The sequence below is a fragment of the Akebia trifoliata genome, chromosome 2, assembly GCF_017979445.1.
Source record: "Akebia trifoliata isolate Shusen 1 chromosome 2, ASM1797944v1, whole genome shotgun sequence".
Taxonomy (NCBI): domain Eukaryota; kingdom Viridiplantae; phylum Streptophyta; class Magnoliopsida; order Ranunculales; family Lardizabalaceae; genus Akebia; species Akebia trifoliata.
The window spans coordinates 13,148,079-13,171,260 of NC_141376.1; the positions used below are offsets into that span (position 1 = coordinate 13,148,079).

The 23,182-nt window shown below is 33.5% G+C and overlaps 1 protein-coding gene across 1 annotated transcript; it reads left to right on the top strand.

Moving 5' to 3' along the window:
* The first annotated feature begins 11,539 nt into the window (after window positions 1-11,539).
* On the top strand, window positions 11,540-15,243 carry LOC147409647 (putative mannitol dehydrogenase). Its single transcript, XM_086431188.1, has 5 exons — window positions 11,540-12,128; window positions 13,199-13,312; window positions 13,833-14,346; window positions 14,485-14,638; window positions 14,782-15,243. The coding sequence occupies exons 1-5, from the start codon at window positions 12,031-12,033 to the stop codon at window positions 14,979-14,981; spliced, it is 1,080 nt and encodes a 359-aa protein (XP_086287314.1). The 5' UTR covers window positions 11,540-12,030; the 3' UTR covers window positions 14,982-15,243.
* The last annotated feature ends 7,939 nt before the right edge of the window (window positions 15,244-23,182 follow it).

Sequence of the window (23,182 nt, forward strand, 5' to 3'; positions counted from 1 at the left end):
ATCTACTTCTCAGGTTTTTGTCTCAACAAATATCTATATAATGAAAACAATGGCGGACTCAGGGATGGAGCCAAGATTATCTTGTAGTGGGGGCAAATTATAATTAGTGTTATAAGTGAAGAGCTTGAAGATAAATAGTTTTTGGGAGAAATTTAAAGATTTTTGGTTAGAAGTTGAAAAAAAAAGGATATTTAGGTAATTTTCAATTAGTTTATGAGAGAAGGCCCAGTCAAGAGGCAATATCATCTTGAAAGATGATCGGGAGAGCAGGGGGGATAGAGGGAGGTGAGGGAAAATGGGACACCTAATTAGTTGAAAATACAAGGGTGTCTCAAAGTTATGTAGGGGCAATTGCCCCAATTGTCTCCTTATTAGGTTCGCCCTTAGGTGGATCCCATTCTTTTTATCCCCTGCATAAAGAGGGGTTGAGAATTAATCTTCCTATGAATCTTTCCTGTACTATCCCTTTTCAAATAACATCCCACCAAGTTTTTTTTACTTTCCTCTTCTACCGTTTGAGCCCAAAGAGGATGCCCGTGTCGGTAGGTGCGTACAAACTATAGTATATTAAATTTATAACAAAAACAATAATCAGTTGACAGAGATTGTGAAATGTCAAAAATACCCTTATGTGTTGAATTTATGAAAATGTCCTTCGATCGAAGCAACTCAAATGTATTCGATTTAATCGTTCTAAAGACAATAACCTTGAGAATCCTAATCAATTTCAACCAATTTTTCATCGATCTGAACCTAAACTTTGTTATTTTAAAACTTAATCTTATTGTTTTCAACCATTTCTCATCATTTTCAATTCAATTTCATATTTTTCAACCTAATATCAATGTATTCATCCCAATCTCATTGTTTTCATCTCACCCTAATGGCATTCTTTGACCCAATGCTTAGAATCTCCACATGAAAAATATCGAAACAAAAAAATTAGAGAAAAATGAAAAATCGAGAGAAAATATGAAATAATGAAGAAAATAAAATTAATAATACCCACCTCCTGTAACCTCCAGAGCAGTCAAGGACACAAACAATATATTTTTCTTGATTTTTTCCATAAAAATTTATGGTTTGAGGATAAAATGGTTAAAAGAGCTCACATGAGAGTTGAAATCTCCACCCATTCTATGAAACATGAGATCTTTAACTTGTTTAACCAAAATCTATCTCAAAATTAAAATCGAATTCAAAGATGTTAATGGTAGGATTTCAAAGTAATGGGTTTAAGGAATATAACCTTAATACTCTTGAGAACATTTCAATCCAATGGTTGAGATTTGATTTGATTTTTTATTTTTTCAACTAAAACAATGACATTTTGATAATTTAAATGTTACACGGGTAATTTAGATATTCAGATCATAGACCGTCAATAGAATAAACATTGGTAACAATTAGATCAGGTCAACTGATAAGGACCCAATAAATTGATTTTTGGGACCGTAAATACGCGAAAATTATCAACGTTTAAATGTTAGTTCTTATAAATAATAGCAAATTATATTAATTTTCCAAATTAATGAAGCTAATGAGGTATTATTGCTAATTACAGATAAATAAAGTGCATGTGGAAGTTACCAAACGACGTAACAAAGTCGGTTACAATGTGCGAGCAAAAAGGGAGCATCCAACAAAATCTCGAAGAATTTCGCTGCCATGTCACCGCATCACAGTAGGGCCCTAGTGTTCCGCGGTGATATTGAGGAATTTTACCTCGAGATTTGTACAGAATGTTCCAGATACTTCGGTGGTTGTAACTGAATGGTTCTTTCGAAGCGAATCATCCTAAAAGTTGACTCAATAACCCGATTACGAATGTTATAAATTAGAGGGTTGATTTCAAAGAAGGGGTCCCCTCTTGACCCTCTTCTTCTCCCTAATTTCTCTGCATTTTTCTTGATTTTTATTTTAGAGAGAGTTTTTGTAGTAGTGAGAGGATCAATTGTTTCTTTAGTTCTTATTGTAACTCTTTTGGAGAACCATTTAAAGAAGGAATCAAAAGTGCAGTTTTATCTTACATCATCTTATTCCTTTTGTTATTGTTGCAATTATGAACCTTGCAATGAGTGGCTAGATCCTCTTTAGAGAGATCAAGGATGCCAGGGCAAGTTCATCCCTCTAATGTAGTTTTAATTCCTTATTTTGCTTACATGTTCTGAGAATTCTCCTATGATTAGATCATCTAGCTTATATTTTTAATTTAAACTTTGATAGTCATTACTTAGATAAGTTCAAGAACGGCTATACTCTGTGAAGAATCTGAATATAAGTTAGGCAATTTCAATCAAATTAGGATTTTCATGAATAACTTTTGGGTTACCTTTGATGATTAAACTGCTCCACCTTCCGATCCATGAGCAATGATTTACTACATGGATTGAGTTATTCTTAGAATTAATCTACATTATGGATGGGTTACAAGGGTCGAATTGACCTCTCTAATTCCTCCTTATTATATTTTCAATCTTTACTTTCTATTTTTATTTCAATTGCAAGTTAATTTCCATCTCTATTGTGTTACAAATCTATTTTGTTTTTTTACCAATCTGTTTTTAAACTCTGTTTTGGTTTTTAATCCTTGTTGTGTAAAATAGAGGTTAAAATATGGACTTTGGGTAAGTCAAATTCGTTCCATAGGGACAGTTGGGATTCAAGTGTTCATTCAGATTAAAAACTAAAACAGAGTTTGAAAACAGATTGGTTTTAAAAACAAAACAAAAACATATTTGTTAAACACAGAGAATGAAAATCAATAACAGGAAAGAGAGATTAAAATTAGTAGAAAGAAGCTTAGAGAATTTAAGTTTACCATCATAAGTCATCCAAAATGCTGAATCGTTCTAAATATGACTCAATCCACATAGCAAGTCATTGCTCGTGGATCGGAAGATGATTCGATGTAACTATTGATTGTAATCCAAGAGTATCTATGAAGATCTCTGATTTAGACAAGATTATCCGACTTATGCTTCCATTCATCACAGAGCATGAGTGTTCTTGAACTTATTTAAGTAACACTCATTAAAGCTTAAATTGGAAGTATGAGTTAGCTGATCTTATCCGAAAGAGATTCATAGAATTAACATGTAAAATAGAAATAACGAATTAAACAACATTAATAGAGTAAACTTGCTCCGGCATTTTTGACTTCTCTAATGAGAGTTTAGCCGATCATTGCAATGATTAAAGTTGTAGAAAATAATACAAGAAATGAGAAGATGGGTGAAGAAGATGATGTTACACTTTAATCCTTCTTTAATAGCTCCCAAAAGAATTACAAAAATTACTAAAAATTAGATCACTCTTGATGTTCTCACTACAATCAAGAGTTCCTTATCAAAAACTAAGAAACCAAAGAAAATTGCAGAGAATTACAAATGGAAAAACAAAGATCAAATCAGAGCCCCTTCATTTGAAACCACCCCTCTAATTTATAACATTCGTATTCGGGTTATCAGGTTGATTTGATTCGAGAGAACTAGTTAGTTACAACGGCCGAAGCATTTGGAAACTTGTACAAATCTTGAGGAAAAATTCTTCGAGATCACCGCGGAGCACCAAGGCCTAGCCGCGCCGCGGCGCGGTGACGTGGCAGCTGCATTCATCGAGATTTTGTTGGATGCTTCCTTTTTACTCGCACATTGTAACCGTCTTCGTTTCGTGATTTGATAACTTCCACGTGCGCTTTATTCATCTGTAATTACCAAAAAAATCTTACTAGCTCTCTTAATTTGGAGAAATAATTAAATTTGTAATTATTCAAAGGGATTAACATTTAAAATTTGATAGAATTTGTGAACTTATGGTCCCAAAATCACATTATTGGGACCTTATCATCAACGAAAGTCCAAGGGGGTAGACCACATCTTGCATTTTGTGTGTATGTGTATGTGTGTGTGTGTGTGTGGGGGGGGGGGGGGGGGGGTTAACCCTAATTTCACATATTTCATAGGAGGTATTACTAAAATACCCATAAATATATAAACTTATTTACTCAATTACCAAAAAATCTTATTTAAATCTCTTTCGGTAAGCCTATTTTTAATGAGTTTAGTAACTCGGTGCATGTGGGATTTGAGCCTAGGTCTCATGTATCATCACCCAAAAACTTTACCAACTAAGCTTATTGGTAGTCAAATGAAATTTTCTTACACTTAAGCTTTAAAAAAAAGCCTTAGCTAGGAATATCATTGAATTGAATCAGATTTGGAAATTTATCAGATCAGTAAGTTTAAAATCCAATCCAATCTTAACCAGATTGGTTCCGTGATAGCTCTACTTTCTCCAAATAATATGGTTATTTAATTAGGGTTTTGTTTTTAAGGGACCTACTAGTTGCACGCCACCAAGAACTGATTGCACTCCTAGCTACCTAAAAAAATTTATTTCGACTTTCTTTTTCTTTTTCAAATTTGCATCGTGTCCTTACTCACTACTCTTAGGAAGGAATTTTACTCCAATACCAAAGATAAAGAACCCATTGTAAGCAAGAGTTCCTACAAATTTTACAAGCAAACCTACCATTAATAGGAACTCTTCCCTTGTAGGATCATGAAAATTTAAAAATTGAATCTAGAGTTAGCAAAGCTTCAGTTCCGTGGTTCCTCTTCAATTTTCAAGGAGAAGAAAAGTAGTGCAACGCTTTATTTTTGGAATGCAATGATAACAGTTGAGTTTACGTGATTTTTTTCATAGTGATGGAGTGATGTGCAATTAGTTGGGCCCTCTTTTAATTGTTGGATTAAAGATAAACTTAAACCTCTTTAAAAAAAAAAAAAAATACTGTTATTTACTTAATTGCCATCAACAGCTAGCGTCTCTAAATATTATAATTTAGGGTTGAATTTTTTTTTAAGGAAAATGAATGTCCAATTACACTTAAAAAAGAATTTTTTTTAACCCCTTTACCCTTCAAGTAAAATTTATACACTCCAGATAAATAGTGTAAATTATTAAAAAAAAGAAAACTTCATTATTCTAAAAATAAAGAATACAGAAGAGTAAGACAATTAGATATTAAAGATTGAAGTTTTAATTTAGTCCCAACTTTTTTTTTTCTCTAAAATAAGATGGATTCCAAGATTATTAATCATAAGATTATATTTTTATTTAAAAAATAAAATTTAAATTATAAAAAAAAAACATTTAATAAAAAATACAAAATATTGCTCAAGTTATCTCAGTTGTCAAATGAGATCAAGTGGGAGATGATTTACACAATATATCCCACTCGCTCCTTTATGATAGCGAGTGATCTCAGTCTCAGACCAGATTTGAAACCACGACTGAGGATAAAAACACATTTTTTTGTGTGTGTAAAATTATCTTTTCTTTCAGTGATTTGCTCTTATGAGGTCTTTCTAAATATTTCAAGATTGTTTGACTTCAATCATCTAAATAGTTTTTGTTCAACAATTATGACAGATTACCCAAAAGGAATTAAAAAAATTAAGTGGTTGTGACGGTTTACATTGATTTTATTTTATATATATATATATATATATATGGGTCAGGTTCAAGGGCCATTTGAGAAAACATGTAAGAAAACTTTCGGCGGTAAATAAAATTTTAAAATATGGGTTAGAAATTTTAGATTGAGCTGATTTTTTGTGAGGATGATCTCTATGATGGGAAGATCATCCAAAAAAAAAAATCAGCCCAATCTGAAACTTCTAACCCCATTAAAAGTGATTTAGAATATGGACCGTCGATTTTTTTTCAATTTTTATCACTAATTTGTAAATCACTTTTGATGGATTTAGAGGTTTCTGATTGAGCTGATTTTTTGTGAGGATGATCTTCTCATCATAGTGACCATCCTTGCAAAAAATCAGCTCAATCCAAAACCTCTAACCCTTATTTTGAAAAACGAAAGTTTTCTTACATGTTTTCTCACATGTAAGAAAACATGTAAGAAAACTTTCGTTTTTCAAAATAAGGGTTAGAGGTTTTGGATTGAGCTGATTTTTTGCAAGGATGGTCACTATGATGAGAAGATCATCCTCACAAAAAATCAGCTCAATCAGAAACCTCTAAATCCATCAAAAGTGATTTACAAATTAGTGATAAAAATTGAAAAAAAATCGACGGTCCACATTCTAAATCACTTTTAATGGGGTTAGAAGTTTCAGATTGGGCTGATTTTTTTTTTGGATGATCTTCCCATCATAGAGATCATCCTCACAAAAAATCAGCTCAATCTAAAATTTCTAACCCATATTTTAAAATTTTATTTACCGCCGAAAGTTTTCTCATATGGCCCTTGAACCTGACCCATATATATATATACAGATCAATTATATGGTGGGCCTAATTGACTTAAAGTCCTTTTTTGCGTTCCAAGTGTCCCAATATCCTAAACTTTATTTTATTCTCATCACATGAGTCTACTTGTAAAAAGGAGTGCTTTGGTTGGTTTCTTAGTCCCACATCGATTAAAGGTTAGAATTCTATATAACATGTCTATAGTTAACAATACAATATGTAGTGTTGTGGGAAATATATTCATATAAAGACATGGTATTAGATCAAGTTATGATTCCTTAATTTGTTTACTTAAGTTCTCTTAACTGGCTCTGATACTAAGTTGATAAAATTTATATATTTCTCATTTTTTTAAGGATTAATATTACTTTTTATCTGAGAACATTTTTTGAGTCCCGATGTTTGCCAAACACTACCCAAAAGTGTTCCACCATCTCACCCTAGGGTTCATTTTTATATAAATAGTTACACGAGATCAATTTCTTCGCAAATCTTACATTTAGATTTAATATTACCCATTTTCTATTAGAATTAAAAAAAAATCAGAATATTTCATATAAGAATATAGAGTAAGTTGTTCAAATAATAACAATTACATTTGCAAATTATCATAAATTATAGTAATATAAAATATTGTAGGTGTTAGATGCTTGTTTGCCCCTCTACAAATCACCATGAATTTTCGTCAAACGTTTAATTTGCCTTTTATCAACCGCACATCATCACAAAATTTTGTACATTCCCACAGTTTCAATAAAAAAGGTCTTACAAAATTTTGCAATCTAAAAAATCACAGTAAAAGATCACAAAGTTTTTCGATGCATGAATTTTTGGCTCATTTTACAATACTAAGCACAAGCAAAATGTTTAGAACTTTCGCATGCATCTATGGACATACGCTTAAGTTTTCTTAAATAAAAATAAGGTCAGGATCCCTTGACTTTTAGGAATGACTTATGAAAAAAAAACACATGATCCCAACCCTCTAAATGTAAAATTCAATGGTTGAGATTTATTTTTGGGATAAGTATCTCTGAGATTTGTGTTATTAAGTTACTCATAAATCTCAACCATTGGATTTCGAATTCAAAGGGTTGGGATCATGTGTTTTTTTCATGAGCCATTTTTAGGAGTCAACGGATCCGAACCCATAAAAATAACATATTCCATTATTGATATTAGATAAGTAGTTAAGTATCAAAAAATTAAAGTAGCTAAATTGTATTTATTGGACTAAAAACTTGCCATACCCAAGTGGCGAGAAGGAAGAACACATGGTAGATAGTTTATTACATTGTTTTCATGGGTTTAGAAAAATTATGCTTAATGTTAGATCATATACGTAGAACCTTGATATACGAGTAGTTTGTAGTCAATTAAACATTAACTAATTCCTAGGATACATGTTTTTTCTTACATCGTAATCATTTGTCTGCTATTTTAATTCAAACCTCGTATGAGGTTACAAAAATCCTTTAAAAAAAAAAAACCCACCTATTTTCGATTGAACATGATTTTAAAAATTGCCTGAGACCAAAAGGGGCAGAGCTAGTAAGGAGACAGTAGGGGAAATTGCCCCTACTCAATATTTTTGGGTATTTTACATACTCTTGCATATACACTTGAATTTGAAACACCCTTGCATTTTCAATTAATAAAATGCCCCATTTGACCTTGTTGCCCTCATTCCCTCACCTCTCCAATTTTTGCACCCCTTATCAATTTTTTAGGTGATTAGACACCCTTTCACCTTACCCTTTTTTTTTTTTTTTTTAAATTAATGACATGCCGCCATTGACTTATTTTTCTTTTCTAGACTAATAAAAATGACTTAAATACCCTCATTTTCAATTTATAACCATTTTTTTCTTCCTAAAATAGTCATATTCAAGTACTTGAACCTTTACAGAAAATTAATTTTAATCTTCAATCCATCATTTTGAACATTACCTTCATCCCTTCTATAAAACCTTAGAATTTTCAATTAAAAATCCATCACCTTCTACTTCAAAAATCCTATCTTGTAGATTTGAAGGTTATAGTAGATCTTAAGTTTGAAAATTAGGATAGTTTTTTTACTAAAGAAGTTGAAGATAATTGATTTTGGGAAGAGATTAGACTCGAAATGTTTTTGATTTCAAGTTGAAGAGGGTAATGAAATCAAATAAATTGTCTACTAGATAAGATGGAGATTGAGGGGGCATGTAGGTGTTTTGGTGGATGTTTGAGATACCTCATGATTTTTTAGATGACATTTCCTCCGACTTAAGTTGTGGCGTCCCGCCAAATGCTAACACAAATCCCCATGTCAGATCTCGAGGTACTAGGTGACACTTAAAAATTTCGGCATGGTCTCCTCTGTTTATGTTAGCATTCCAAAACGATTCAACCTGCACCTAATAAACGACATACAATCCTGCATATATATATATATATATATATATACAAAATATAACAATACCGGAAGTTTAAATACATCTAATAAGGAACAATAGATCAGAGTATGAAAGGATAACAAAACACAGAATTATACAAACATCCTCATTCTAACAGAAGTTCTAACACTCAAGACAAAATTCATAATAGTCCTGGACAAATTGACACCACTAAGGGAGTATAGCCCCAATACTCACCAGGTTACGGACTCTAGTCGTCTATTTGACCTACTAGATAGTCCTCATTCGTGTTCTACACCTGCTTCGCCAAGCTCCGAATCTGAAACTAAAAAAATGGAGAAAGAAGGGTGAGTAACAATGGTTATTCAGTAAGGAAGAAAATAATTTCTGCTAATAACCTCTCCTAACATGAACGAATAAACATACTGAATCATTTTAAAATATGCAAAGTTTTACAAAAGAAATTACGATTAACTGTTACATATAGCCAGGGATGAGCAATTAAACATTTTAAAATTCACATTACATCGATCAACAGTACTCACTATAACATTATCTTTTTATACAAACCTAATTGATCAAATGAAAACATTAAACATGCATTTCATTTTATATATCAGAATAAGACAACAGATACATAATACACAATGGTGGAATATTGGAATTAGAGAGTTGGGATTCATGACTGGATCGCTCCCAGTCAGGACGTGATGTTACAATTATTCTTTAGTATTTAGTTCCTGATTTTGTGGCTGGTCGTTGTTTATCACGTTTGGTTGACCATTTATCCGGCTTAGGCTGGCCGTTTGACATAACCGTAAGCAATGGGTCTCTTTTCGATGTATTAGAACGTTCGACTACTATAGATTGTTAATGATCACTAACTAATCATCTTCGTTTATGCCTATCAGGCATACATGTGATTTCCAAATATACAAATCATTCGTATACGACCACCTTTACATTACAAGTTCACTGGTAACGATAGAGAAGAATATCCCGGATTCTAATTGTGACTCCACTCTCATACGCGTCCCATACCACGTATGAGCTTGGTGGTCCCTACCGTATATTCAAGGATAGTACACCACTCCGGATGATATGACGCACTATTCCTTCACGCATTCACAGACTCTTTAATAGCTCACAAAATAGCTACATATATATATATATATATATATACATATATATATATACATTTGAAAACAAAAGAGAAATTAACAATACAAGGGTTGATAATGGATATCCAGTTTTTTACCATGCAAGTGTGGCCAAACGACCTAAAATAAATAACAGAACGGAAACGTAAACAGCGCCTCGCACTAACAGAAAGTAAATAAATATGCAACCAGTAATATTATCCCTGGATATCCGTTTACCAACCCACACACAACACAACAATGTAAAATGCAAACATTACCCCTCGAGTGTGATTCTGACATTTTACCGTTTTCATACCCTTTTTCCTTTTTTTTTTTTTTCGAATTTTATAGTTTTCAATCTCTCAAACAAAATATTCACTTTCTGATATTCATTAACTTAATATGAGTTAATTGAATATTAAATCATTTTTTCAATTATGAAATTCATTTTTATCAATAACATTGAAAAGTACAAAACCTAAATTAAAACGCGGTCCGAGCGATGCACAAGACCCAACTGACGGAAATAACCCGGTGAAATATCCTACCCACGTATAATTTGTTATAAAATATAATTAAACATATCAAACATGCAAGTTTTGACGTGAATTTGAAATAACCAATTGAATTTGATAATTTTTGGAAACTCACCACAAATTTTTAATAAAATTCTAAATGAAATTTTCACAATTTATGATTACTAATAGAAATTGAGAGTTCCTTACAATCTCTATGTGACATGATCGAAGTACGTGCGCGAAAATCGAAGCACGTGCGTGAAAACGGACGAAATCCGAGGTCAAACTTTCGAAATTCCCGTATATAAATACGACTGATTTTTGACGATATTGAATAAAAAAGAAAGTGAAATGAAAAGCGATTGAGTGGGTTTTGTAGAGAACGCAACTGCGGATATGTCTCCATTCTGTGTCAATCGTTGACGGCGAGCCGTTTGCAAGAGATTTGAGGTGAAAGATCAGAAGAAATCGAAGAAAATTCGTTATTTTGTTGGTTGTTTTGGATGAGTTGGAGAAGACGAATAATAAAAAAATAATTAATAATTTTATTTAGAAACTCTCATTTATTTTTCTTAGATTCTTTTGTTTTAAGTTTAAGAATTTATATGAACTTTTTTTATGATTGTAAAAACTATTGAAATTGTTTGAATGAATACTATAATATTTGATAGACATTAAGCGTTAGCACAGAAAAAATGAAATTTAATTTTAATTTTAATTTTTTAATATTGAATCCTAAGTTTATACTTATTGTTAACATATTAATTCTTATATCAGATAAATAATCTTTTTTTTAAAATATTATTTTTAATTTTATTTAGCAATTTCTAAACAACAAGTTACCGAATAGTTCAACATCTTCACAGTACAATTAGACAGCATGTTACCAAATAATATACTCAATTCAACAAGTTGTTTCAGCAATAACAACAACAATTTTCTCTCAGCTTCAGCAACTTAATTCAATATAAGCAATTTTACATACATCTTTTCCAAACAGATCATAAATAGTTCCCTAATCCATACGTTTCTATTGCTTGTCTCACAAGACTCACGGTCATCAATTGCAGCAGCCTTCCTTTTTTTTTTTTTTTAATTTAACAAAGCATCTTTATAGACCTCCTGGTGGCCCATCTCTACACTGTTGTCGTTAGAATTTGCATTAAATGTTCCTGAATCAGACTACATTCATCGATAAACATGATAAAGTAGGCTTCGATGGGTAACGACAGATTATCAGTTTCCAAACATGTCAAATCAGGGGTGTCAATTGAGCATCCCACTTGGAAAAGACAGATTATCACAACTCCAAAAGTCTAAAAACTAAAGCAGTCTTAAACAACGATTTATCGACTCGCGGGTTTGGATATTTTCATCTACTCATTTCGTCACTCATTTCGTCACTGGTTGCGCCGACGTCCCCTGTTGTTACATGGAGGACAATTAATCTCAAGGTCAAGAGAGATGTTCCTAAAGATTCCCGATGATACATTTCACTAGGAAACAAAGGAACTATTCTCCCATCTTAGCCGTCTCTTAGACCAGAAAAGTCTCTCTTTTAATAGAAGATTATAGGTCTGAGATTCTCTAATCTGATCTCCTCCCACTATATATATAAAGATAACAACCCACACAGCCTCACTCAAAGTTCACCACCACACACACCATCTCTCTCTCTCTCTCTCTCTCTCCCTTAACATGTCGAAATCACCAGAAGAAGAACACCCACAAAAGGCGCTTGGATGGGCAGCGAGAGATGCATCTGGTGTCCTCTCTCCCTTCAAATTCTCCAGAAGGTGTCGTTACGTCCATCCCTTTTGATGTTGTTTTCATATAAAACAGAGAGTTTACGAGGCAGACCTATCTGTTGCAATTTTATTCTACTTCACCAAGTTTGTTACTTAGAACAAACCTTACTTTATGAATCAGGCTACATTGACAAACATGATAAAGTAAGGTTTGATGGGTAATGGACATAATAAAATACGGTCCGAGTGAGTTTTATAATGAAAAAGCAAGTCTGCCGGTAAATCTCTCTATAAAATAACAGAGCTATTATTGGAACCCAATTATTACTTATTACACCCTAATTTCTTAAATTATTTATCACACCCGTATTAAGGATTAAAATAAACGATTCAAACATTAGAAAGGTTCGGCTTAAAATATTATCTAAACAAACAATTTAACACTTGTTTACCTGAACTTTTACTTATTGTCAATCAATTTTTATTTACGTATATATCAATCACATGCATGTGTATAACAATTAAATATTTCATTGTGAATCGTTTACTTATTTTCTCTATTTTTAATTGACGTGTAATAAGTGCCAGTAGTAGCTCTCTAAAATAATCATATCTTAATAATTTAAATAATATCATTGTAAAATGATATTTTATGAATTATAATTAAATTAAAAAAGAAAATAATTATTTTACTATGAATATTCATTTATTAAAAATTAAATCCATAACATTTTAATATGAATATTCATTTATAAAAAAGATTATTATTTGAACTTAATTTAAAGGACTTGACTCGTTTGAGATGGATTGACTCATATATGACCCATAACCAGATAGATGATCTAAAGATGTCGCACTTGAGCTGTAAAGCTCTCCATGGCCCACGTAGTCCTATATGGCTCATGGTTCATTTTCCAAACTTTACCTTTTTTGTTTTTTTTTTTTTTCGAATTGTTATCGATCACTCTTCAATAACCATCTCTTAGTTATCAGGAATTCATTTTACCCTACTCTAAATCCTTTTTTTTTTTTTTTGTGTGTGGGATTATTATTAATCATTCATCATCATCCATCTTGTTGCGATTGTGAATGCAATTGACCTTAGATTCTACTTGCAGGGCTACCTGCGACAATGATATCACATTCAAGATACTTTATTGTGGAATCTGCCATACGGACCTTCACTTAATTAAGGGTGATTGGGGCAATTCAATTTATCCTATCGTCCCTGGGTACTACTACTACATCTTTTACATTTATTATTTGGCATTGTCATCACCAATATATCATCATCACCATAGTTGGAATGGGACATATGACATCTTAACCATTTTTACACATCGGTTTATGTTTGGACTTTGACTTTGACTTTTGAAAAATTGATGTCTAAAGCCCCCCCCCCCCATTTATGAGTGTTTTTACATCCAAATAATAGACATCATTTAAAATTAAACTGTTGTCTAAAATCTTTTTTTTTTTGGTCACAAATTAATGCTTCTTGATCACGCAAATTTGAATGCCAATTAACCCCATGAGCTGTTGGTGCATCCTATCTTATTTGTTGATTTATAAGTTTCAAGTCATAGGATAATTCTACTACTTCAACACCATATGCATTGCACTTGCTTTCCCTAGCTAGCTAATTCAATTAGATGATCATAGAAATTATTAGTGAGAGATGAGTTGTCAGCAATCTACTCATATATACTGATCTGAAAATGAATCCTAAAGCTTGGTTACGTACTCGTATAGGCATGAGATCGTAGGCATAGTTACAGAGGTAGGGCGCAATGTCCAAAAATTCAAAGTGGGAGACAAAGCGGGCGTTGCGGGCCTGATTGGATCTTGTGGTTCATGTGACAATTGCTATCAAGACTTGGAAAATTATTGCCCAAAAGTAATACTCACCTACAATGGAATTTACCACGATGGCACAATAACGTATGGTGGCTATTCTGATAAGCTTGTCGTGGATGAGCACTTTGCTTGCCTTTTCCCTGATAACTTACCCTTAGATGCAGGCGCACCACTAATGTGTGCTGGGACTACAGTCTACAGCCCAATGAAATTTTTTGGACTCAGCGATCCCGACAAACATTTGGGTGTTGTGGGTCTTGGTGGTCTTGGTCATGTTGCTGTGAAGTTTGCCAAGGCTTTTGGTATGAAGGTTACAGTGATCAGCACTTCTGCTAGAAAAAAGAAGGAAGCTATCGAACGACTTGGTGCAGACTCTTTTTTGGTTAGTTCTGATCCAGAGGAAATGCAGGTAAATAAATAGATGTTACAAAACAAATGAAGTTCAATTCTAACTTTATTTGCTAATGTTACATTATTTAACTGATGTGTGAAATGTGGATTGCATTTGCTTCTTCTAATTCTAACGCTAGTAATATTAATTTCATAGGCTGCAATGGGCACTTTGGATGGTATTATCGATACGGTCTCTGCCGTTCACCCTCTCCTTCCATTGATCGGTCTATTGAAGACTAATGGGAAGTTGATTATGGTTGGTATTGCAGATAAGCCACTAGAACTACCTACCATGCCTTTGGTTATGGGTAAGTTGTAATAATTATCTTTGAGTTGCAATAAGAAATATTAGATGGTTGAAAACTTATGAACACTACTACCCGGCCCCATGCATTCATTTTTTTTGGTGGTGTCCTCACTTATAATTAAAATGCTAATTATGATTTGATAGGGAGGAAGATAATAGCAGGTAGTGGCGGTGCGGGTATGAAGGAATCACAGGAGATGTTAGATTTTGCAGGGAAACACAATATAACTGCAGATGTAGAGGTTATATCGATGGACTATGTGAATACAGCTATGGAACGACTTGCCAAAGGCGATGTTAAATATCGATTCGTCATCGATGTGGCAAACACACTCACTCCTTAGCCAAAATACTTGAAATCAAAAGCCTATATCTTAATATTGGTGGAAGTCAATAAATTTAAGTTTTATTTAGCAGAGTACTTTTCTTGATTGATATTATGTATTAGAGTATTAATCATGATGGATTATAATAAAGTGTAAGGGATACACTAAGTAATTTTGTAATGATGGGGATGAATTTGATGTGATTAAATTAGGTGTGTTTTTTGTGTGCTCACAACCCAACAGTTTGGATTAACCACCAATAACTTATACCCATATCCTAGGTTATTTAATGGCAAATATATATTGGTTGTTGAATGGGTACTTTTTAATTCCTTTTATCAAGTAATTTTACTTTGTTCATAAAAGTTATTTATGCAAGCAAGTTATATTACAATGCTATCTATATAGAGTAGACGAGTTGACTCTGGACCCTGCACGTGTCTATATTAGAGAATTATTTTGTGTTGGGCAACCCAGATTTCAGCACTACCTTGCCTTGTGGTAGCTGAAGTGTTTGAGAGCGCTGCCTAGCATAACATGCCTGAGTGGAGTCAAGAGCCTACTCTTCCCTAGATTGAGAAGAGCATATGCTTATAACGAGCACTCCTCTTCTTTGAGTGGGAATTAGTAGAAGATCCTGAAAATCTAAAAGTGATTGATTGCATAAATCACGTCATTTTCTAAGTAGATAACTTCAAATTTTGTCAGTAAATTTTTTTCACTAATTCTCGGATTTAGGAGAGAATCACTTTAAATTCCCTATCCCTCTCGAATAAGGTAAATGGTGATGTGACTAAGGGACATTTAAGAAAGGAAATTAGCATATAAATAGGAGAAGAAACCATTAAAAAAAAAAAAAAAAGACTTTTGGAAGGTGATGAAATTTATAATCATTATTTCCTGCAACTTACACTCTAACTTGAGCGTCAAAGGGTATTTGGAAAGTCGAGATATTTTAACTTTATTAAACTCTGAAGATGGTGTGGTGAACTTGAGGCCCGGTTAGGTACTTTAGGACTTTAGGGTATGGAGAATAGACTATGGACATCATACTCTTTATGGCCCACAGATTACAACAATTTTTCGCCGAACAGCCTTTGTAAATGGTGGACTTATTATACACACTATCATCCTGATTATTGATTTTGTTGGATTGGAGGTTTTATTTTTATTTATTTTTTTTTGAACATGGGCTTGCAACGGAGCCATCATGGTTCAAGAATAAGATGCTGGAATTGACTTGATGTCTATCAAATTCGGTTTGAAACCATTAGGCCATGATGTCATACGGACCTACTTAATTTCTATAGTATAGACTATGGAGAATATGTAGTGTTAGTTTTGGTTTTTTATTTATCACTGTATTGTCAGGTTATGAGTTTTGTTAGTATAGGTTTATGTTATCTCAGGTTTGTATGCTTAGTGCAGTTCTTGTACTATTTTCATATTTTCATATCGTGTTGGCTGTAGGAGTGTCAATGGGTACCCATTTGCCTGAACCAAAATAAAAAACGCTGATTCCAATTCCCTTTTTATTGGTATCGATTAGAGTCGGGTTTAATATGAAATCAAGCCGATAGGAATCGGAATCATTAGGTTCTATTCGATGGATACCCGTAGGTACCTGGAACCAATTTATTTTATCATTTATTTTTACATTACACATGATTCGGATGTATGTACGAAACCATAGATGCTTTCATCGAGAAATGAGTGAAAAGCATCTATAGTTATGTTTGCACCTCCACAACAATAATGTGAGAATTGATGTACATTTTAATGGTAGTCACTCTAAATTTAAGTAACGTCGCCCAATTTTGGTGTCAAACCACTTCTTCTCCACCTTCCTTCGTTCTAATACTAAAGATATTAAAGAACTTTATATAAAATAGAAATTGGAGTCGTCGTATAAATTTGACCTATTTTCTTCATAGTGAAATCGAACTTCAACGCTACCTCCTTGGACATAACATTTTGGTGAACCACATAAAATATTGTGTTGTGGGTATTGTGTTCTTAATCTTTTATTCGTGTGGTTGTTTATCTTCTTTGTATTTTCTACTTTTAATTAGGTTACCCTCCATTGCTATTATCAAACAAGGTCTTAGAAGATGTAGCATATAAAATATTTGGTTAAATACCTAATAGATGTTTGATCAAAGTACTAAGTGAACTTCACAAGGGTGTTCACATACATAACAATTTTTATTAAAATATTCTAAAATATAATAGAATTCATCAATCAAACTAACTTCTTGCAATATTTCATGAACTAACGGATGATGGACCAATAATTTGATCAGATTTTGATTTAAAAAATCTTTAAAACATAAATATTTTTCTTAATTTTTTATTTTCATAATATAATATGAGAGCTTCAATTGCCACACTACTTTTACTAAGAAGGCATAGATTCTATCTATAATATTAAATTTCAATTTAAGTTATTTCTTACCTAATAAAATAATTATAGTCTTATTTTAAAAAATATAAATCCTATACCGAATCAACTTAATATTATTAAAAGAAAGGTTCCTGTCAATTATTATTATTATTTTTTATTTTAAAGACACCTATCACTCCTCCAATCCTCTGAAGAAATTATGATTTTTATGAAAGCGAACTATGTTGCCCAATCAAAAGTAGATACGCTTCCAAGAATCATTTCTTACGTCAAAGAGTTCACATGATGGGAGCACAACTCCACCACTGATGGATGTGGTACATAACAGAGACAGACTATATATATATATAAGAACAGTTTGAGATTATTTATTTATTAATGGGATTGGGAGTAACTAAGTATACCTTGTAGAGAATTTAAATGGGGAGAGGATACCAGAGGCATCTTTCGCTGCCCATCCAAACGCCTTATGTGGGTGTTCCTCTTCTGGCGATTTCGTCATTTTAGTTTCACACTCAGAGAGAGAGATGGGAGTAGTGGTAAAGTTGTGTGAATGTATGTGGTGGTATATATATTATATTTTAAGATCCACACAACGTCAAGAGTACGACTTTGTTGGGAGGAAGAAACAGAAGATGCCTAGAGATTTTCGAAATGGAGTCAGGATTCAGAACGGTGTCCCGTTCCTATTGAATAAGAACGTTGTCTATGTGGCGTGTTTTGGTAGGAGTTTAAGACACATACGACTCCTGACCAAGTCATTTTTATATGACACAGTCCACAACTCCAATAACAATGTATTACGTAGACACTGTATTTGCTTATAGGATATTGGATCGCAATTCTTTTTGTTATATATAACCAGGCTCTTCGGGATCCCATACTTAAGGATCAAACACCAATTCTAAAATTGATTTTTTATTTTTAATTTTTATTGTAGATGACCTGTACGCCCACTAGCAGAGGCGAGGCAACTGACTTCTTAGAACACCATTTTTTTTTTGATAAGTAGTATTGCATTCAAGAAAAAAATCAAATTGGTCGAGTTGACCAATCTGGAAGGCCTTACAGATAAGAACTATTCACGTAAATACCCACAAATCCCATCCCAATTAAACAAAAAATCCTCGAAAAACAAGCCCCTAAGCTCCTTATATATTTTGGACCAACAAAATATAAAATCCAAAATAGACATAATCGAATTTGTGTAATCTTTGTGTTTCCCCTCAAAAATTCATCTATTCCTTTCAAACCACACCCCCCAATAAATTGCGAATGGCGTAATGCTCCACAACATCCTCTTTGTACCGCCAAATGAATACCCAATTGTCGACCAACCAATGAATATATCCTTAATCGATTTCGGTAAGCATGTCACGACCCCGAATAACTTAAAAAAATGGACCCAAATGGCATGTGAGAATTTGCAATGGATTAAAAGGTGATCCGATGATTCTCCGTTATCCATACATAGCACGCACCAACTCGCCCCACACCATCCACGCCGCATCAAAAAGTCTGTTGTCCGAATCTTTCCTAAAGCCGTCGTCCATGTGAAGAAGGTGACTTTGCTTGGCACTTTCGGGCCCCAAATTGAAACATGAGGGAATAACGATTCCCCATCATTGCACAAGGATTGATAAAATGAACGAACCGAAAACCTTCCGTCCTTACTTGCTGTCCATATTCGCTCATCTTCTCTTCCCGTGCGTAGCTCGATATTAGAAGCGTCGATAACTAGTCTACCAACTTCTTGTAGTTCCAACTCATTAATATTTCTTCGGAAACCGAGATCCCATTCCCTTTCTCCGCCCATATCTCTTCGGATAGAATTGATGGGTTGCCCTTTCTTTGAGGATATGGAGTATAAGTTTGGAAACACCTCCATTAGAGGCCGATTAGCACACCATGTGTCTTCCCAAAACCTTACCTGGTTGTCTCGACCCACCTTAAATTTAATTCTCGTTATGAATAATGGGATGATCTTCATGATGCCTTTCCACAATCTGCACCCATATGATTGTCTTATTGGACTGCTTTCCCACCCCGTCCGCCTAGATCCGTACTTGCCTTCTATGACTTGTCTCCATAAGCTATTCCCATCAGTCTTGAATTTCCACAACCACTTCCCCCTCAACACCAAATTCATTTCTCGGAGCCTCCTAATGCCGAGGCCGCCTTGCTTCTTAGTTGAGCAAACCTGTTTCCAATTCACTAGGTGGTGCTTTTTACTCCCATCTCTGTCATGCCATAAAAAGTTACGAAACAACTTATCTAACCTTAGCTCTACGCTTCGGGGCATTGAAAGAAGAGAGAGAAAGTATATTGGTATACTAGAGAGCACGCTTTTTATCAGTGTCAGTTTACCTCTCTTGGATAGATAATTGGCCTGCCACATTGCTAGCTTCCTTTCTATTCTTTCCACTATCGGATCCCAAATTGCCACCCTCCTATACGGGGCCCCCAGAGGCATCCTTAAGTAAAACGAGGGCAAACTACCTGCCTGCCAACCAAGCGAAGCTGCTAGAAGAGTTACACATCTAACCAATCCAACTGGGAGTACCTTACTTTTCCTTGTGTTAACTGGGATACCTGACACCGCTTGGAAACAACACAACAGTCTGCTTAATCTCCTTGTCTGATCTATGGAGAGATCCAAAAATACTAAGGTATCATCTGCAAATTGAAGATGTGAAATAGTCACAGTGCCCGCGCCTATTGAAAACCTTGAGAAATATCCATTCGCCACTCCTCTCTCCATCATCTTACCAAATGCTTTTGCTACTATGATAAATAAGAAAGGGGACAAGGGGTCTCTTTGTCTGAGCCCTCTTGTACTCCTAAAGAAACCGTGGGGCGCCCCATTCACTAACACCGAGTAGGACGGGGAAGTAATACACGCCATAATCCATGAAATCCATCTCCTATCAAATCCCAATTTCCTGAGCATACACCATTTGTCTCTCCAAATCTCCCGTTCATGCAATATCCCATAAACAACACTTTCCGGTAAGTAGGGTTATTTGTTTTTTTAGTTATTTTTTTAATTATTACTCAAAGGTCATATGCAAATGCACATGTATCTAAAGGGCGTATATGTTTATATATATAGGATCATGTTCAGGGGACATCTACAAATGATAATAATTTTTACATCACTTGGACGCCATCCATTTTACAAGATCCAACAGCATGTGTTGTAGAAAACATTAAAAAAAATGGATACCATCCAAGAGGTTGTGTAAAAATAATTGCCAGTTTAGGCGATCATTAAAGACACCTAGCAATTTTGCTAGGGCAACAATGTTTTTTTTTTTTTTTTTTTTTTTCTACCTAGGGGTGTCAATTAAGCGCATCAGCTCGCTAGCCCGGCTTGTCCGACAAAACAAGAGCTAGGGCCTTCATATGAAGCCCACAAAGGTAAGGCCGGGCTTAGTAACTTTTAACCCATAAAATCTGAGTTGGGCTAGTGCCCTATACTGCCCGGCCCGCTACTCAATCTTATAGAAATATTTATAATATATTTAAGGGAAAATTATCAAAAAAATAATAAAAAAAAATTATTTACAAAAAACAATCTAATTTTAAAAAATATCGAAAAAAGATACAAAACCGGTCTTTGAAAGACCGGTTTTTCTCTCTCTTCAATTCTCACAACTCTTTCTCTCTCCTCTATTATTATTTTTTTTTAAAAATGAATTTTTTTTAAAAACCGGTCTTTCAAAGACCGGTTTTTTTCTCTCTTCAATTCTCTCACCCCTTTCTCTCTCCTCTATTATTAAAAAAAAATAATTTTTTTTTAAAATACCGATCTTTCAAAGATCGATTTTTCTCTCTCATCAATTCTCTCACCCCTTTCTCTCTCCTCTATTATTAAAAAAATGAATTTAAAAAAAAAATTTTAAAAAAATTCATTTTTTTTTTAAATATAAAGGAGAGAGAAAGAGGTGTAGGTTTTTTCTCTCTTCAATTCTCTCACCTCTTTCTTTCTCCTTTATATTTAAAAAAAATGAATTTTTTTAAAATTTTTTTTTAAATTCATTTTTTTTTAATAATAGAGGATAGAGAAAGGGGTGAGAGAATTGAAGAGAGAGAAAAACCGGTCTTTGAAAGATCGGTATTTTAAAAAAAAATCGTTTTTTTTTAAATAATAGAGGAGAGAGAAAGGGGTGAGAGAATTGAAGAGAGAGAAAAATCGATCTTTGAAAGACCGGTATTTTAAAAAAATTCATTTTTTTTTTTAATAATAGAGTAGAGAGAAAGAGTTGAGAGAATTGAAGAGAGAGAAAAACCGGTATTTCAAAGACCGGTTTTGTATCTTTTATCGAATTTTTAAAAAATTAGATTGTTTTTTGTAAATATTTTTTTTTTTTGGATTTTTTGATAATTTTCCCTATATTTATTTAGAAAAATATTTTTCTAATAAAAGTAAAATATGTTGTTTAGCTACAATTTAACTCTCATCTATGAACATTATAGGTTAATAAGACATTTAATTTCAACTTCGATTGGATGGACGTTATTTGAAAAATGCATTTTTTCCATTAAAAATATTAAATTTTAGTCATTTTATTCGGCATGAATCATGCCCGAGCCTATTAGGGCCAGGCTAGGGCTTAGTCGACATAGGCCCAATACTACTATCGGGCATGGTCTAGATAGAACCTGTCTCTTTAGGGCTGAGTTGGGGTTCAACCAAGGCCGGCCTAAACCCATCTATTGGCACCCTTACTTTTAACCCATTAACATAAGTTGAAGAATTGTGGACCATTCATTTTTTTTTTTTTAAAATCACTTTTGAGGAAAATCACCCTGACAAATCAGCTTATTTCAAAACTTCTAAACCATGTAGGACAAAAAAAAAAAACTTTGGCAATGGCATGGGTGGGTGCCCAAGCTATATCGCTAGGTTCCTTTGACACTTGCCTTAGTTTAAGATGTCACGCAAACAAATCCCATACCAAAAGAGCACCTATATATATGGACTGAATCTCCATGTGGCCCAAAAATATGGTCAAGTGGCACATGAACGTAGAGCATAAATTTTTACAAACACCCAAAAAAGGAATTTTAAAAAAGACATATTTTCACCATGTGAAAATATGGGGTTACATAGATTGAAAGAGCACATATCTATATGGACGACATCTCCATGTGGCACCCAAAAATGCGATCACGTGCCACATGAATGTAGAGCACAAAAATTTATGAACACCCAAAAAGGAAATTTTGTAAAAGACATTTTCACCAGTAGATTTAATTTTTAAATTTGTGACTGTTCACTTTAAAAGTCGAGATTTGACACAAAAAAGGTGTTTTTTTAATTCTATTTTTAATAAATCTAATCTAGACGATAAACCTATAGGGCTGAGGTGCCATTTGGACCTAAGCAGCCCACATGGCCCAAATGAGAGTTTAAATTTCAGTTTTAAATGTGGGAGTTTAGTAACTATCCATTTTCACCAGTCCAATATTTTATTTTATTTTTTAATCTGAGTTTTTCCAAGAAATCTAGAGTGTCGTGGCGTTGGATTGCCAATTTGGTAATTCATTTTAGCTCACAACCCTTGGTAATATTTAAAATCTGACTACTTAGTAAGGATAGCATTACTCTATATAAAAAATATTGTATAGGCAAATAACTGAGTATGTGGAAGAGTTTTCTTATGAGTCAGTCTAACTAGATTAACTTAGTAAGATTTCAACTTACTAAGGGTTGTGAGCTCACATCTTGGCATCCCAAAAATATGATCTAATGCCACAAGCTTGTGAGAATAAATTTTAATAACTTCAATATATATATATTTTTTATTAA

Coding starts and splice junctions, on each gene's coding strand:
- LOC147409647 (XM_086431188.1), top strand. CDS start 12,031: ATGTCGAAATCACCAGAAGAAGAACACCCACAAAAGGCGCTTGGATGG. Junction 12,129..13,198: donor CCCTTCAAATTCTCCAGAAG/GTGTCGTTACGT, acceptor TTCTACTTGCAG/GGCTACCTGCGACAATGATA. Junction 13,313..13,832: donor ATTTATCCTATCGTCCCTGG/GTACTACTACTA, acceptor GTACTCGTATAG/GCATGAGATCGTAGGCATAG.